This window comes from Ambystoma mexicanum, chromosome 14 (assembly GCF_040938575.1).
Source record: "Ambystoma mexicanum isolate Mex_15411 chromosome 14, UKY_AmexF1_1, whole genome shotgun sequence".
Taxonomy (NCBI): Eukaryota; Metazoa; Chordata; class Amphibia; order Caudata; family Ambystomatidae; genus Ambystoma; species Ambystoma mexicanum.
The window spans coordinates 416,706,680-416,725,211 of record NC_090940.1 but is presented as its reverse complement, the minus strand read 5'-3'; the positions used below and the strand labels follow the sequence as shown (position 1 = coordinate 416,725,211).

Here is an 18,532-nt window from a genome sequence, read left to right as displayed (position 1 = left end):
CCTTAATTTACTAACTCTGAGTTCTGCATCACTTTTTTCATTTCAACCAGTTTTAAATCTATTTTGCCACAGTTCGCCAACTAGCTGTTCTTTTCGCAGTCCACCATGTTGTACCCCAAGCATGGCTGCAACTTTTCTTGCCAAATTCCTTGTTTTTATGTCGTTGCATTAATTTAGTCCTGTCACATTTATGTTGGGGTTTGCTACTTCCGACATTTAATAGGACAAAACGTTTGTAATGAGGTCTCTACACTGAGACACCTTTCAGGCCATGTATTTTATTTTACATATGTATTAATATGGGGAGTGTATGCCATTGCAAACTCTGCCTTAGCATAAGGGAATGTATTGTTTCAGGGCAGGGAAAAACATGTGCACATGCTTGCATTACACAGCTGTTACTTATGTGAAGGGGAGAGCAAACACGTGTGTATAGGCGCGTTATAAATGCCATGCCATATCATATATCATAAATGAAGAATGGGTTAACTAAGGACGTTGCACTAAGCCTATTAGAACATAACACAAAGCACAGCACCCTGAGACTTCTAGTACTGCAAGAGAATTGTCCAGAATCATCTTCAGATTAGATTTCCCAGTACGCTGGCTATAATGTAGATCTATGGTGAGAAGTAGCTGTTGGCTTCAACATCTGCAGCTTTGTCTCGGCAGGAATTCTGCCATTTAGCACTTTTTCCTTTGTATACTCAGCCATTTGTCGAAATACTTTACCACTTTATGGACAAGAGAACCTGCATTAAATGTGTTGGGTTAGCTGTTGTAATGGACAGTGATGAGCAATGCAGTGCAATATTTGGTGACAGCCGTGATCTCAATGACTGTAATGGTCTAGTTAACTGTCACTGTGAAATTAAAATGGGTATTCATTATAAACATTTATTCTTTGAAAATTAAGTTGGGAAATATTTTAGGTCCTCAGCATGTCACCGCATGATGTGAAGTGTTGAAATCTTTTCAGTTCATGCAGATAATACAAAATATCATTCAACTTTGTTATCCTACAGGAAAGGTTCTTGTCCATGGAAATGCAGGGATTTCCAGAAGGTAAATGGATATTTCATGTTTTTTTTTTTTGTCATCCGTTTTGTGCCATTTTGTTACAGTCTGTTCTTTTTTTTTCTTGTGTTTTTAGTGCTGCCTTAGTCATAGCTTATATTATGGAAACCTTCGGTGTGAAGTACAGGTAAGATTGAAGTTAAAGATCCTCTGTTTAGGTAGATATACAATTTATGAAAACTGAATGTGATTTGTTGATTTTATTTTTCTCACTGATGAAGACTAGACAATTTAGGCATTGGCAATTCTGCAGATTATGGAATCCCCAATTTAGAGTTTACTTCATAAGAATTTAAACCCCCAACAATGTTTTATCCGTTTTAAGTATTCACATAACACTTTTTTTGTATAATATTCCTTGAAGTTTCAAAATGATTGGCAAATGTTTGTCAAAGGTATTGCTCAATTATAAGTTAACAGAGATGTGTGTAGTTACGAGGTAGTCTGAGTCCAACAACTGTGCCAAGACTCTAGATTACATTTCAAAACTTTTTCTCAGAAAAATAATTACAAAAAAGAGGCCATCTTAAAGCGGAAACGGGATCTTCCCAAACCAAAATGTCAGGATGGTTCTTCTATAAAACCCCTTCGTCCAACAGATACCTCATTAGATGTTTTATATTGAGTGTCTGATGTTCTCTGAAAACATTTTTTAGCCACACAGGGCACAATACCGTTATGCGCCGGCCCCCCTCAGCAGAGTTACGTGCTCAGACGCTGGATGGGATGTCGGGCCAATCTATATCGAGTCGTTGCTTCCCATGACCTCAGTTGTTTTTATTTTCCTTCCACTCAGTATGTTTCAGGAATGCCACATAACTTTGCAAATTCTCCTGCTTTATGGCTAACCTGCCAAAGGCCACCATGCTTCAAACTCTGCTCGGACTGCAGAAGGACCCATAGGTATGTCTACTGTCTCAAGGAGGACCCACAACACAGAGGATTGCAGTTCCTGCCAGTCTATATACTCGAAGACCTTTGGGGAGCGTGCTGCAAAGCTCTTCACCTACTCCCACAATGGTGATCTTCCGCTTCCTTGGGAGTGGAGTTAAAAAAGGCTGCTGTGAAGGAACTTTCTTAAGTCCTCACAACCACTCCACTAGACACAACTCTTCTTAGTTCTCTTCCAATCGGTCAAGTCCTCACTCCCACTCTAGGGATGCCTCTACTGCCTCTTCTACTTTGCAGGTACTCATCCTCATCTGGAGAATAGGATTGCACAGAATGGAATTTCTGGCAGGAGCTGCTTATCTTTTCCAAGGCCCTGGCGCCAGCGGCTTATGCCTTGCAATCCGATTCTTTCGGAATACTGTGCTATTGCTCACATGCTGGCTCTGTTCCTGCTCATAGCGGTGGACATTGTTTCACATCGGCGCCGTACAGCTCTGCGCATTGGCGCCAAGGCCTCTATGTTTGGCCCCTTTGCCTTGGCGAAGTTGGCGCCTTGCAGGTGCACGCCCAGTTTTTGAGGAGGTTCCTAATATAAATGCCAGAGATATTCAAAGGTGAATCGCGTCCCTTTTGGGTTAAAACCCCATTTCTCAGGTGGAGGTTGGAGACTTTACTGTTTAAAAAAAAATATATAAAGGGAAGGGGTGGATCCCGCCACAGATCTGCAGAAGAACTATGGCTTGGCTACATGCCCATTACAGAACATTCTCCCTACACCTGTGCTTGTCTGGCTTCATGCTGCTTTTGAGAAAACCATAGTAGAAGTGGTTGAAACAGGGCTGGTCTGCCTGCACCAGGCCTAGGGTCCAGCATGACCTTACAGAAGTCCTGGACGAGGGTCCTGCACAGATGACTGTTACCATTCGAACTGGCAATGGCAGCTGAGTTTTTGCCAGCTTGGGAGATGCTGGCTTTGGTCCCTGCTATGGACTGGGGCCTTGTTACGAAGAATTTCCCTGCTCTCTCGGATCCAGGCTTCCTTTCCACGCATCCATCACTGTTTTCTGTGGCCAATCGCTAGGATATCTAATCTCGTGGGTGATGGGGATTTTCTCCCCACACCCCCCGTATGTCTTTAAAAAGGCTGCTAGTTCCACCCCACATTCATGGTCTGGCAGCCATGTGCTCAGGCTGCTAGTCTTCACTGTGATTCTCTTCAAGTGTTAGTAAAATATTGTTTTCGACCGAGTTTGGAAAGGATTTCTAGGTCTACCCTGTTACACTACAGGTTTTTTTTTTTTGTACAGTGTCACTTTTCTGTTAACCCACCATTCCCCTGGTGTCAGTTTGTGGTTGGTCTTTGGCAGTCTTGGTCTGTAAGGAAAAGACTCTCATCCCCAACATAGTTGGACTACAGGAAACCTCTTCATCGTCAGTGCCACCTGAGTCGAACCTTGCCCACAAAGAGGTCAAACAGCCTACAATTTTGAATACTAAACTGAAGAGGGCACTCTCACAGAATGTACAACTAAAAAACTCACAAATGCCATTAATAAAGGATACGAACGCATATGACTTTGTAATGGACCAGAGAAATGTTGTCATAACCAACATATGGAAAATTTAAGTAAAAGAGACTAAAGAAGTCTTGCGCAACAAAGTTCTAGCCTGGCTGCGCCAGCGAATATGCCCAGGGGTGGTCAGACGCTCTGACTTAATGGTCATTCGTAGGATAGATCAGAGCGATTGGTGTTCGCAACCTAATAGTGATTGCATCATAGTGGGCTGTGGGGTGAGCACCCTACCTGTCTTTCTTAGACTTTTTTAAATACCTGCCCAAAGGAGCCTCAAACTGTAACTTGATTCTTTAAATGTTGCAGCCTTTCCATGGAACTTTCTCTTCTGCTCTCCCTTTTCATCTTTCACGTATTGATGACTAATGTCTGATAGTTTCTTCGGGAGAGATACTGCGGTTCTCCAGCATGGGGTCTGGCATGGATTCACATGCTCATGAATATTCCCCGTCGTCAGGCTGGGAATCCTCGGTAAAGAAAAATCAGTATCAGTTTCGTTTCTGATCTGTCTTTCCTAGTAGTAACCAATCACTGATCTCTGCGTCATACTGACCACAGCCAATGACTGCCCTCTACCTAAGCCCCGCCTCTGGCAGCCATCTTCAGATTTTTACCGCATGTTCAAGTGTTGGGATCCTCGTGCTATTGCTCTCGAGCTTTAGTGCTTTTTTTTGCGCTTTTTCTTAGGAAAATTTTCTCTTTTTCGGTCAAAAGAGCCTCAAGCTCCACCGTTTCTTTATCCGATCAACGGGGACCCGTGTCAGATTCTTCTACGCCCCTCAAGGGTGAAGATCTCGTCGAGCCACACTTTTGGAGGACTCCAGAAGTTTCTCAGGCCCATCTCGATCATGGCCCAGGAGAAGGGAAGCTCGACGCCCGGAAAGCTGTTCAGAGTCTGCCCTGGATGCCAGCTTCAGAATGTCTTTAAGGAGGACGAACACTCCCTTTGCCCCTACTGCCTGCATGAGGACAAGACGCACGTGGAGAAGGACTGTGCGTTTTGCGCCAATATGTCAGAGCGGACCATGAAGGACCGCCATCTGCGTCTCGCCAACTGTCTGGAAGGGAAGAGCCCGTCAGGCGAGAAGAAGTCCGAGAGGGCTTCTAAAACCTTTGAGGGCGCCCCGGCGACGGGGGTCCAACAGAAGGCCAAGCACAGCGGGTCCGCTGGCACCGGGAGCGCCGAACGGTCGGTCTCTACGGGCGCCAGGCAGGTCGCATCCTCCCCGGCGCCATCAACCACGAGCCAACGCTCTGGCTCGGGTAAGAGGAAGGCTGAGCACCCGGCGAAGCTCCTGGAGAGACCCCGGTCGAGCTCGAAGGCCCCATCGGAGGGGGAGCGAGGCGGTGACCCTCCCCCCAAGGAGAAGGCGGTGAGCGCACCTAAGGTGGTGAAAGCCTTAATCCACCCGGCCAAGGCCTCTATCGAGACAGTCGCGGCGGCCCTGGCTCAGCCTGTGGAGGCTACACCAGTGGTGGCGACCTCGGGGCCCAGACTCTCCCTGCCACCGCGGAGGGAGTCTTCTTTCATGCCCATCGACAGGACCCCCGTGAAACCTCCGACGGAGAAGAAAAAAGGGGGGGCAGGAGGTCGTCGTGGATTCGGCCTCAACCTCTGAGGAGGAGCTGATCGAAGTCTTAAGCCACGGCGTTGGCGTGGAAGAAGACCAGCCTGTTGGGAGGGACCCCAACGTAGGAGACGACGAGAACGTCGAGGGTGCCGACGGGGCTCCTGACCGCCCGTCGGACTCCCCTCAACCAGTGCCGCAAGACAATTCGGCGGCCATTTTGTTGGCTATACAGTCCCTATCCTCGGAGATAAGGACGAGATTGCCGTTACCACCATCGGAGGAACCTCTCCCGACGGGGGACCCGGAGCCAGGCCCTTCTGGTAGCCCTCCTAAGAGCAGAAGGATTCATCCTCCACCTCCTTTTCAACCATTGCGCCCTGCTCAGCCCTCCTCCCCGTCCACGACCCGTGGGGATGATACAGGGACTGACACGGCCGCGACGGGCACAGACGACGAGGTTTACGACGAGGATCTCCCGTCGTCACCTCCTCCCCGGGCTTCCCCGCCCGACGAGATTGGATCGTTTCATGCCATGATCGCCAGGGCATCCGAGCTTTTCCAGCTCTGCCCGGAAGAGAAGAAGGAAGGTTTCCTTTATCAACGGCGCGAGACCAAGAGGAAGACGGTCCTCGCTGTACCTCTACTGGACGATATCTGGGATGAGGGTCTCGCCCTCCTCAAGAACCCATCCACAACGCCTGCGAGAAGCGATCGGTACGAGAAGAAGTACCGGGTCCCGGACGTGGCCCCCTTGTGCCTTTGGGCACAGCCGACCCCGGACTCTGTCGTCTCCGCGCCGGCCAGGAAGAAAGCGGCGGGGGCCTCGGCCTCTACGTCAACCTCCCCGCCGGACGGCAAGGGAAAAGAAATTGGACACGATGGGACGCAGAGTCATCTCATCGGCAGCGACGACGATTAAGGCTGCCAACGCCTTGGCTATCGTAGCCCGCTGCGACAGGGAGTTGTGGTACAAAATCGCCCCCCTGCTGGCTTCTTACCAGACAAGAGGGCGGAGGCCCTAGAGATCTTGCAGGAAGGAGAAGTGGCATCGGACCACGCCATCACGATAGCGACGGACATCGCTGACACTGGATTTCGCCAGTTGGGCAACGGCGTGTGCCTTAGACGGCGTGGATGGATCAAGGCAACTGACTTCCGTCAGGACGTGCAGACCAGAGTCTTGGACATGCCGTTCGACGGGAGCAACCTGTTTGGGTTGCTCCCTACAAGCCATCAAGACGGACACGTAGACGGCCTGGGCTCTTGGTGTTCTCCAGCAACGACGGCCGCCCTTTCGGAGAGGCGGAGGCAAGCAGGGTGCCTCCAAAGGTTCCGGCGGCGGATTTTCCACCTATCGTCAAGCGGCCTGTTCGTCGTCACAGGAAGCCTACAGGGGACGAGGCAAGTCGGGCGGACCCCGCCGTCGTCACCAAGGAGGACAAGGCGGCAAACACTCGTTGAAGCAGGACTGAACCGGCCGTGGGGTGGGGCCCCCACCGAAGCACCCCGGTGGGAGGCCGGCTGGCGAACTTCATCAGCGTGTGGGAGTCCATCTCCACCGACCGTTTGGTGCTGGACGCCCTGGCCCAGGGTCACGCGCTCGAGTTTCTAAAGAAGTGCCTGCGCGTCCCCCCGTGGCCAGGAAGGAACATCACGTCCCTCAACTTCTCTTGGAGGTAAAGGCGATGCTCAAGAAAGGCGCCATCGAGCTCGTCCCAAAGAGGCTTCGGGGCTCCGAAGTTTACTCAAGATACTTCCACGTGAAGATGAAGACGGGAGGATGCCGTCCCATCCTGGACCTACGACGACTGAACAAATTCATCAAGGCACAGAAGTTCACCCTCCAGCACGTCCTGGGTCAACTGGAGGAGGGCGATTTCCTGTCGTTTGATTTGGAGGATGCCTACTTCCATATCCCCATCCTAAAGGGACACCGAAAGTTTCTCAGATTCGTGGTCCAAGGGCATCACTACCAGTTCAGAGCCCTTCCCTTCGGATTGAGGTCGGCACCCAGGGTGTTCACCAAGTGCCTCGCACCAGTGGCGGCGCGGCTGCGCCTGGAGGGGATCCACGTCTACCCCTACCTGGACGACTGGTTCATCCGAGCAAAGACAAAGGAGCTCGCTGCGGAACACACGGTGAGGACCGTCCAACTACTCACGGACCTGGGATTCTCCATAAACTACGCCAAGTCCCACCTGGTGCCCGCTCAAGACGCACTGTTTCTGGGAGCGAAGCTCGACATAGTGGCGCTTCTGGCCTCTCCGTTGTAGGAAAGGACGAGGGCCATCTTGGGCAAGGTGCAGCGGATGCTGGTTGCGGACGCGGCCAGGGTGAGGTCCATCAAGTCCCTCCTCGGAATGATGTCTTCTTGCATTTATCTCATCTGCCTGTGCAGGCTTCGGATGCGCCCGTTACAGGAGTTCCTGGATGCTCGCTGGATCCAGACGACGGGCAGCTTCGAGGACAGGATCACACTCGACGAGAGCTTCCGACGAGCGATCCGGTGGTGGGGCACCCGCGCGCATCTGACGGCGGGCATGGACTTCCAGACCCCGGGCCACCAGAAGACAGTGACCACGGATGCCTCCCTGGAAGGGTGGGGAGCACAAAGAAAATCTGCACGCGAGGGGCCTTTGGCTGCCGACAGAAGTCCCTCCATATCAACATCCTGGAACTCCGTGCAGTGTTTTGGGCCCTCACGTCCTTTCTTCCATCCCTCAAGGGCAAGGTGGTGAGGATCTTAACGGACAACACCACCACCATGTTCTACATCAGGAAGCAGGGCGGTACCAGATCCCCAGCCCTGTCCAAGGAGGCTCAGGATCTGTGGCATTGGGCCATCGCCCAAGGGATGTTTCTGGTGCTGTTTCATCTGGCAGGGATAAAAAACACTGACTCGCTCAGCAGAGAGCTGCGCTCGTGCCACGAGTGGGAACTACGACAGGATCTAGTGGACCGCCTCTTCTGACGGTGGGGCACACCCCAGATCGATCTGTTTGCGACAGCGACGAACTCCAAGTGCCGGAGGTTCACCAGCAGGTTTCCCCAGCCGAGGAGCATGGGCGATGCTTTCTCGTTCCCCTGGGAGGGCCTGTTGCTATATGCGTTCCCTCCATTGCCGCTGCTGATCCGGCTCATCAACCAGCTCAAGAGGTCACGGTGCAGGATGATGCTCGTCGCACCTGCTTGGCTGAGGCAGATATGGTTCCCGGACCTTCTGGACTTGTCAGCGTCCCCGTCAATCAAGCTGCCAGTGGACGCGGATCTTCTCTCCAGGGAACGAGGCGCCATCCTCCATCACGACCCGAAGTCGCTGAACTTGCAGGCCTGGCTCCTGTCTAATGTCTGATAGTTTCTTAGAGAGAGATACTGCGGTTACTTCCACAGTTGATTATTTTTCTCCATGCTGAACTTATTTCTCATTATATGCACTTTTTATGTTTTTTATATATATTTTCCGTCTGGTCTGCGCCATCATGCCTATGGGTTTATTGTGCTCATAAATGTAATAAAGTAAAAGCAAAGTTGGTGTTAGGCAGAATTGCATGCAGTACCCTCTGGGACCACCACATAAAATTATGACTACAGGTGTAAGGAAAACCAACCTTTGGTTTAAGTCTGTACTACGCAGTTTGTGGTAGCGAGCTGAGCAGCCAGGCTTATCTCAAGTGGGAATGTGAGCAGTAAAAGAGGTTACACAGAGGTCTTACAATCCCAGGGGTTCAAGTAGACACTTACACTCAAGGTTTCTTGGTAAAACACTTATTCATTTATTACACAATCATTTAGAAAACATTCACCAGAAGGAGGCAATTAATATTATACACAAACACAATTCAATACCAAACCAATAATTATTTTTCTCTTTAATTTTGGTTGGTTAACCTTTCAAAACAAATATATTATGATAATACAATAAAACCTATTCTAAACACAGAAACATATCATCACAAATATAATGCAACAAATAAGCCATAAATAAAATATATATATAACAATAAAACATTGTAAACTCTACTGAATCAATCTAGTTATTAAGAGCCACACACAACTCCATCACAACATTTCAATACATAAAATCTAAAAGAGACTGCTTAAAGGTACAAAAAGAAAAAAAAACAACTATTAAATCACATTGTTGTTTAAAAAATGAATAGTAGCTATCCTTAATGATATTTTAGGTGTGGCAAATAGCTCATGCCATAATTCATCATTTGAGCGGCTGTTGTGATGTGTTCGTGTTAATTTATAAAAAATTACTTCCCTTTGTTTTTTCAGAGCAGCACACTCAATGTGTTTTTAATGTTTCTTTGGTTTCTGCAACTTTGAAAAATCGACAATACGATAATTCAGCTTGTATTAGACCTCTTCTCAGTAAAATTTGGTTGGTTGGCCATAGGTTCAGACAAAACCTTAGTATTTGTTTTCTTAATGTAAATGATGGACACTTCAATAGATAATCAGCAGTCTGCCGGAATTTTTTATGTCCAAAAAGTGCTCTATCAAAGTCTTTTAATTGTAAACATCTCTGTTGTCTCTGTGGGTGATTTGCCAATCCAATTGGTACAATTTGAGTTTAGCTCTAGTTGGATTACTGAGCAAGAGATCCAATTAAATGTTTGCTTCAGTCAAGTCTAATAAGACAGCAGCTCTCCATTTAGTCGGAAACAAATCCTGGGAGTGCATTAAATAATTTGCTAATATTGTAAGCAAATTATTATTAGCTAAACCCATTAAGCATTTTCGAAAGATACAACATCTCTTCCAAGATACTTGCATGTGTATTGAAAGGGTACCTAGCTCAAATCGAAGAAGAGCAATTGGAGTTGAATTAGTCAGGTTCAATAGTTTTTTTCAAAACTTTGCTTCAATTTTGTTCCAGTAGCAAAGTTTTTGTGGAAACCAAGTCTCAGCCCCATATGTAATGATAGGAATTACCTTTTGCTGATAGAATATTAGAATATGTGCGCATGAAAATTTGCCTTACTTGTATTGGAGGATCTTGGCTTGCAAAATTAAGGTAGAAAGTTTACCATTTAGATTGTTTTGCTGAGGCTTGTTTATAGTGGAGTTACTAACTATAACACCAAGATATTTATATTCATTGACTAAAGTCAATTTTTGATTTTGCAGAAACCAATCATATTTCCTTTGCCTCATTTTGCTTTTCCCTAGTTCCATAACTTCGTTTTTTTCCAAATTAAGGGTTACATTATTTTTGTTGACATAGTGATCCAATTGGTTGAGCATATTCTGCAGGCCACTGGCGTCTGTGAAATAAGGACCAAACCGCCCGCATAAAAAAGCCAGGCAATAGCCTGGTTTCCAAGTTTTGGCGCATCATTCATTACTTGCATAAATTCAACTCCCAGATCAAATATAAACAAGTTAAATAAAGTTGAGGCAAGTATGCAGCCTTGTTTCAGGCTGCGTTTGGTATAAATTACTTCAGATAACAATCCATCCAAATTCAATTTGACCTGCATTGAGGTGTTTGAATGAAGCAGGTTTATTATTGAAATAAGTGAGGATGGATAGCCAAAACTTGTTAACTTTCTGAGAAGTAACTGTCAATCTACTGAGTCAAATGCAACTCGAAAATCTACAAAGGCTAGATAAACGGGTTGATTTCTTGCCGCATAGAGTTCTTTAATGGCATTAAGTGTCGTAATATTGATAGGTGTGCCAAGACCCGCAACAAATCCAGTTTGGAAAGAATCTCAACGATTCTCATTTGTAGCCCAGATGTTAAAGTCTCTTAGAATAATTCTACTAAAGATCTTCCCAGGTGCATCGAGAAGTGCTATTGGCCGATAGCTTGCAGGATTAGTGCGGTCACCTTTTTTATATATTTGCACTATTAGAGCTTTACACCAAGATGGAGGAACACTTTGTTTTGTTTGTATGGCTTGGAAGACAGCATATAAGATGGTTGCCCATAGTACAGAGTTCTGTTTTAAGACAAAATTGGATAAGCCGTCTGGGCCGGGTGCTCTTGAGGAACTGGCCTTGTTTATATAAAACAGCACATCTTCTTGATCAAATTTGAAAAAGGTGGTGTTAGCCAAATCATGTGACAATTGTGAGATACTATTTTGTGGAAGACCATAAATGTATGTAATGTAGCTAACCCAACTTTTTTCGGGAACGCCGTAAAGCTGAGAAGTCGGCTGCGGTCATGCTGAGCCAGCATTTATCAGCTTCCAAATTTGGGAGGTAGTTTTGGTCTTAACCACCTGTAGCCACCGTTCACCATCATTTTGATACATTGCTGCCTTGTGAGCTCGAATCCAGTTTTTATAACTTGTCTTTAGCTTACGTAAAGATGGCTCACGATATTGTATCAGAAGAGATAGTGTCTGTCTTTTTTGTTTCCGAAATAATGTCTTCCTCAGTCTAACAGATTGATCAAATATGTGTGCACAGGGATTGTTGAATTTCCTAACACCAGTTGTAGATGGAGATGCAAATAGATGTATTTTATCATAATATTCAGGTGGATCATAGCCTCTCTCTCTGAAAGAAGATGATCTTCTGCTAGTTCACGAGCAAATGCTTCCAGGGCAGGACTAGTCCAATGTAATCTGTTCTGTTGGGGGTTTATGATCAAGTTTCTCAGCTGTTGATGTTGAGGCCGAGAATTGTCTTGAGAGTGGATCACAATTTCAACATGAACATCAGATGATCACTAGACGTAGTTGGCAATACTCTGAACTTAGTGATTTTGTCGAATAATGTTCTATCCACACACACATAATCGATGGTTGCTTTCTGTGATCCACTTAACCAAGTGTGAGAAGGCGGAATATCAGTCTCAAGTGCTCCATTCAACATTATTAAATCCCATGTCTGTACAAACTGCAACCATTGAGTGACCCGTTCCGAATTTCTGTTTTTGTCCGGGGGTAGAAGATGAATATTCAAGTCACCGGCAAGAATAATATGTGCAATGTTAGGAGTAATAATGATCTTTGAAAAAAATAGAAGTTATAATCATCACCGGATTACAATATATTTTAACAATTGCGAATTTTCAATTTTGGATCAAAATTATCGAGCATTGTAAAAATGAATTCCGAGAGGGCCAGTCAGCTATATTGTTTGTAGTAGAGATGTTAGAAATAGTCGTAAGGCCAGACATTGGTCTTCCTTTTTGACCTTTTACAGCAGAGACTAAGTAAACATAATGATTATCCGAAGATAATGGAGCAGTTAACCAGGTTTCCTGTAAAAGCACTAGATCACAATCTTTTAGAGAGCAGTTAAAATTGTTCAGTAACTGCTTATGTCCTCTGGTATTCCAACTCGGAATCACTATTTTGAGTCAAAGGGCAGGGGTCATCATGTTCTAGTTACGTTTTCTTGCAACAACAACCTTTGGCAGTAGAGCAGTCATTATTGTCGCCTAATCTCTGACTGTTGTATAGCCTCACCAAAAGGACTCTCACTTGTAGTTGGAATTAATCTAAATCCTAAGTCATAGAGGGCAGATCTTGCGGACCAAATGGTATTAAAGATAATACAAGATCTTATCCACAGACAGGAAACAGTTGGATCATTATCAGGAAATTCTACTTGCTCAATGTCTCCTGTAGTAAGATCTTCTAGAGTAGGAATATCGGAGAATATCTGCGTAATACTCATCCTGTTCATGGTGAATGTTGGAAAAGAGCCACCACGACAGTTAAGAAATAGTGAATATAATTGAGGAGACTTTTTGTTCTTAGAGCTCACTTTTATGCTAGCCTCTTTTCTATTATAAGTTGCTTCTGCAGACCATTTACAATTCCTATCCTCTACTGGTGATCTAAATGTAACATTCTTAGAGCTCACCCTCATCTGAAACAATTTCAGCGTCAGAATTACTACCAAGAAGTGATTTCATGGAGGATTTAAGGATCTTCTGTTCAGAAGTTACGGCTACTAAACAGTCTTTAATTGTGGTTAGAATGTTATTTTGCAAGTTAACCTGAGTATCAGACACCGCCAGTTTTCTAGCAATTTTTTGTTTGTAACATTTACTTCAGGGATAACTGGCAGCCTCACAGAATTGCCATTTGTTTGGGTCTTGCCCTGACTTTTTCACAATTGAGGATATCGATTGCATCAGCGGATGGATCACAGCCGGGGGCGGGTGAAATTGACTCATGTAGTCATCCACAGCTTTCCTAAGTTCTTTTTTGTTCAGCACTAATTCAGAGTTTTCAACATTATTCTCTGGATTATTTTTATGTGGGGCTAGAGACTGAATCTCAGACGGCATACTCCCCGAACTGTTTTCCATTTCCTCCACAACTTGGACTAGATCATCCAATGGAGAATGAGTTAGATCTGCTCGAGAGTTGATGGCTCCATTTTTTTGCAGTTCTTTTTCTTTCTTGCGTCAGGTTTAGATATTTTTTAGTTATAGCATTAGAGGCCAACGTAGAACTTCTCGCAGGCTTTGACAATGATTTAAAGAACTGCCTTCTTTGTCCATTAGAGACTCCTTTGGACTTTTGATTTTTAGGTTTCTTTGAATTCACATTATTTTAAAGATTTTGATATTTGGTATTTTTCGCAAAAATCATATGCTTCTTTGCAAGGCTGTACATTTTTCGATCTGGATGGTTCAGCATCAGAAGCGACTACCAACATGTCTTCAGTAGACAGCGGAGGTAGTATGGGTGCTATCACCACTGCCTCCAAAGGTAGTTCACATATAATACCCTCAACACAAGGAACAGCAGCCTTAGGACAATGTGTGATCTTACTAGCTGCATGTAGACCCAACTGCGGGTCCAGCTGGTCAGTTAATAGTTTGAACATTAATAGCATCTCTGCAAATTGTTTTGATAGAAGTGCTGAAGCTCTATCATCGGACGCTTGTCTCTGGGCCATGGAGTTGCTAAATAACTTTTGCCAACAAGCCATATTTTCAACATTAGCGTTAATAGACTTTACCTTTGAGTCCAAAACTTCAAACAATTTAGCCATTGACATTATTGCAATATTCATTATTTCAAGTGTTCCCAAAGAATCTTTCTTAGCAGAAGAGCCCAAGGTTACGGCCGAGTTATCTCTAATCGGTCTTCTTGGAGTTGAAGGAATGAAAGATATAGAAGTTTCAGATTCTGAAATACTTTAATTCTGAAATAACGCTGGTGATTTAGAGAGATTTTCTTAGTGTTCCTTGGCCGAGAAACAAGAATTCGATGACTGTAAATCAATGACTGCATCATCTACATCATTGTTAACTATTTTGGACTTGTTTGGCAACGATCCAACAGTTCCTGAGCGAGCGTTCTGTAAGATGAGTGTCTGACAAGGAAATATTACATAGTTGTTTAGATGCCTTATTAGTAACATTCAAGTCCAATACAGTCGGTGAGCTCATTAAAGGTTGCTGTACAGCCATACATTCCTGATCTTTAGGGAGCGGCTGTGCCTCTACGTTCGAGACACTTAGGTTTGTTCCGACATCTGTGCCATTGGGCAAGGAGAGCGCGATGATGCAAACCCAAAGTCTCGTAAATCAGCAATTGCAATATTGGAGCGTGTCCGTTTCTTCGCTGGACGTTTATCCAAATGCGCACCCTTACCAAGAGGGCGAGCCGATTTTGGAGTTATCACGGGACTGTCTTTACATGAGGATGCACAAAAGGCACGTAATCGTACAGGACGTGGCATGTCCGTACGCAAGGTATACATTTTTGACCTTTTTTCCGTCATAATATTGCAAAGTAGAGAAATAGACAAGTAGTAAAGATTATGATATTATAATACACCAAAACCCGTTATGTGGCTCTATTGACAACAATTATATCACTCGTTATGCGAACTGCGACATCGCGGCAAAGCAGGACTTACAGGGGCTTTCACGGATGCGCGCGCAAACAAGTTTATATAGCCACTCCCAGTAAGTGTTTAGCAGAATGCCTAAACCAAAAGAAGAAAAAGTGTATCAAAGTCTGTTTATGCTAAAAGTTAGTATATATACACTTCCCTATGTTGCTCTTCACCTTCTGGGGCTTGTGGTCCGTCCTTTTTCCCAAAGTAGCGCTGAAGGCAAATGAAATCCAAACTCGATAGCAACCCGCGGCAAAGCGGGACTTAAAGGGGCTTTCACGGGTGCGTGAAAATATGTTTGAGTAAATTAGGCTCCCCTGAAATAGGAGCAAAATGGCTTTTCAGTTACTTTCAATGGGAGTAAAAAGGCACAAGTTAGCAGAAGAGATCACAAATACTTTCTCAGGCAGTGCAAATAGTTTTAGTTCACTAGAGGACTCGATTCAGTTCAATAGGCAAAGGCCAAAGTCAATGGACTAGTGTCTTGGATAGGAAAGATCAGATCTTGAAGTTCGGTAAAGTCTTTGCCAGTGTTCTCTGAAGTAGTTTGTACGAAAAATAATCATATGTTGGGTCACAAGCTGATTAGGCCTGCAAGTTGGGAAAGTTCCACGAACTTTCACTGCGAGAGCTAAGTTCTCTCAATCGGGTTGGCACAGAACTTTAATATGAAGAACAAGATGCAGCTGAAGATGTTGGTTCCTGGCAGTTCCTGCAGATATCACTGTTCCTGAGCCTCGGTCATGGGGACAAGAGGGAGGACGTCGGGGGACTCCTACACTGCACGGGATCGTCGGAAAACGCTGACAGAATGGAGTCACTTTGAGTCCAGTAGCTGTAATTCAAGCACACAAGCTGATGTCCCTCTCCATGGTTAATCCTAACAAGCTTCGAGAATGGTATCCAGGTGGCTTACGAGTTGATTGGTCCCACCAACTCAAAGGAAGAAGTCGTCCTTGAAGGGGATTCTCTGTCGAGATGAACTTGGCAATTCGGACCTGCGGCAGGGCTTCACCGGGCAAACCAACTGTCCAGGAGTTGCAGCAGCCGTCCCCTTCCAGCTCGTCTTTGGTTCTTTCGTTCTAGTGGTCGACTCTGCTTTCCAGTCCAAGAGACTCGCCTTTTAAACAATTTTCTCCCTTTCATTCCAGCCTAGCTACCACTCACCCAGCAGGTGGCGGTCCTTGCCGGACGGACAGCCAGCCAATCACGCCAGAGTGCATTTAGGTCTCCAAGGAGACTAAGCACAGGGAGTCTCGGGCACCTCCCTCACTTCCTGCCCACCCCAGACACTCAGACGCCAGAGGCGGTCTTCAATCCTGAAGCCTGCCAAAGGCATAGAAACAACGGGACCCAACCTGGTTTGGCGCGCAGAGACGAACACTAGAAGGACCTTTCCAAAAAGAAATGGCGAACAAAGAAGACCGGGACCCGTTTAAACAAAGGGGCTCAAGACGCCATCTTGAAAAACATGGCTCCCGCGATTTTTAGCTACCGGTGTTCGCGGTCGGGAAAAATCATGGTAGTTCATTGTAAAACCACTGCCACCAGCCATTTCGATAGGAAAGGGTAGCATTTGGCTGCTACATGGGTTTCTAGACACAGGGGATACTAGGTAGCTCCTCCAGCACTTTATAGGAAGATAGTGTGTGCGCTGGGTCTAGGAATTTAAAAAGGCTAGTAAAGTCAATTTAACTTTACATTCTCTGGGAAACAGTAGTTTACCCCAGAGAAGGTATTTAAACATTGTGGAGGTCTAAAAGACATCCCTCTGTCACTGTACTGAAGGTGCTGTGTGACACGCATGAAAAGATGATGCCTATGGAGTTGTCTAAAACTCCATATTCAAAAGTAATAAACACAGAAAACAAACAGAATTAAAAGTACAAAGTCTCAAATGTCAGAAAAAGAGCTGGGGATCTCTATGGTAGAGGGAATTAGCACATTTATGAGAATTCTCCCTAACAGTTGGTGTGGCTGGTGTTGGCTGTGTCCGTCACCTTGGAGTGAGTAGAAAAATCCCAGCCCAATACACTTTTGGTTATGACTCCATTCCTCGTTCTCTTGGCTGGGTTTTTCAGAGGTCACCCAGATGCATTCCGGGAGATGCGGTTGTGTTCTCACGCTACTTCCTTAACCCTGGGAATTCTGCCAGGCTTCACAAGGATTAGTTTTTTCGGGTCTTGGGATGTTATGGAAATGAGACCTGTCCAGGACAGAGGCTGATGGGTTTTGTGGCCGGGACAGTGCTGCCAATAGCCCTGAGCAGCTTCAAGCACTCGGAGGAGCCAAGGTTTGGGGTCACTCAACTCCCCATGCCACCCCTGCTGTAGGACCGGCTCTGGCTGTACCCTGATAGACCGCCTACCCCAGGCCGAGAGGGGTCCCTAAACCCTCCCTGAGAGTGTCATATCTATCACATACGCCAAGTCCTTAACCCGAGTGTAGTCCTGCCAGCAGAGAGCTGGAGAGGTATCCTTTCACACTTGCCCTAACCATAGACATGTCTGCTTCTTTTCCTCTCCGGTCTTAGGGTGATTCCCCTTTCTGAATCTCCTTCCTACCTAATTTTCCTGCCTAGGGCTTACCTCACCCGCTTGTGACCACCTTGCTCTGTCTTAACTAGGGGACTGTTCTCCTCTTCAGTGTGACTTTCCCTGCCTATTAGCTCCTGTACCACCTTCCCCTTATGTTATCCCCTCTTCTCCTGTTACCACCTTCTCTACTACATAGCCTCCTCCATCTATGTGCCACCTTCCCCTCCCGATGTTATCACATCCTTGCCTCTTTCTGCTATTTTCCCACTTCCCCCTACTGATATTATTAGCCCCACTTCCTCTGTACCACTCCGCCACCCAATGACTGACGCATCTTCCTGCCCCCTTTGTCTTACTCCTTCATTCGTGTAGCTCTCGCCACCACCTCCTCCCCCATTGTATTCACCTCTCCAACCTCCTCTGTCACCTACGGTCTCCAATCTGCCACCACCACGAAACTCGGGCCTTCCAATTCTGCATCCCATACTGTCTGAGGTCTCTTGGTGTTATACGGCTTTCCTTCCTGCCCGTGGGTTGGGCTTTTCATGGGGGGTCTACACTTGCGTCTTGTAGTTGAAGCAGGGTTGGGAATGGCTGCTGCAGCTAGTCCCCCTTCTGGCTTAGGACGGACCAAATTTTTTTCTGACTCGTCTGCTGTCTTGTATTGTACTCACTTCCCTGTCCCCCTCTAGTGCTGCCTGTGCAGGACCCATGTCTCCTGTTCTTTGAGCATTGTCTGCTGAAAAACGCTTTTTTTGTTTATAAATGCATTGGGTTGTATGGAGAATGCAGGCTTGTCTGAACGTACAGTATTGTCTCCTCAGCCACGGAGCATTTTGAGAGACAATGGGCCTCATCACGAGTTGTGGGTATCCCAGCTGTAATAACGCCCACCGGTCCGGCGGTGGTATCTCTGGATCACGGGTTGGGTGTTAAGTGTAAATCCCCATTCCCCATTGGACCCAATGGGGAATCTTCAGCGCTAATACCGCGCGCTAATACAGCAGGCGGTAATACAGGATGCTTAATGGGATTTTCACCTTTTGAAAAA

At 46.1% G+C, this 18,532-nt stretch overlaps 1 protein-coding gene across 3 annotated transcripts in view; it reads left to right on the top strand.

Moving 5' to 3' along the window:
• Window positions 1-18,532, top strand: part of STYX (serine/threonine/tyrosine interacting protein) — a 984,080-nt gene that overhangs the window by 735,473 nt on the left and 230,075 nt on the right. For all 3 annotated transcript variants that reach the window (XM_069637582.1, XM_069637583.1, XM_069637584.1), the window contains 2 exons: window positions 1,026-1,065; window positions 1,154-1,204. In XM_069637582.1, the coding sequence (XP_069493683.1) occupies window positions 1,026-1,065; window positions 1,154-1,204 (91 nt within the window). The remainder of the gene's footprint in view (window positions 1-1,025; window positions 1,066-1,153; window positions 1,205-18,532) is intronic.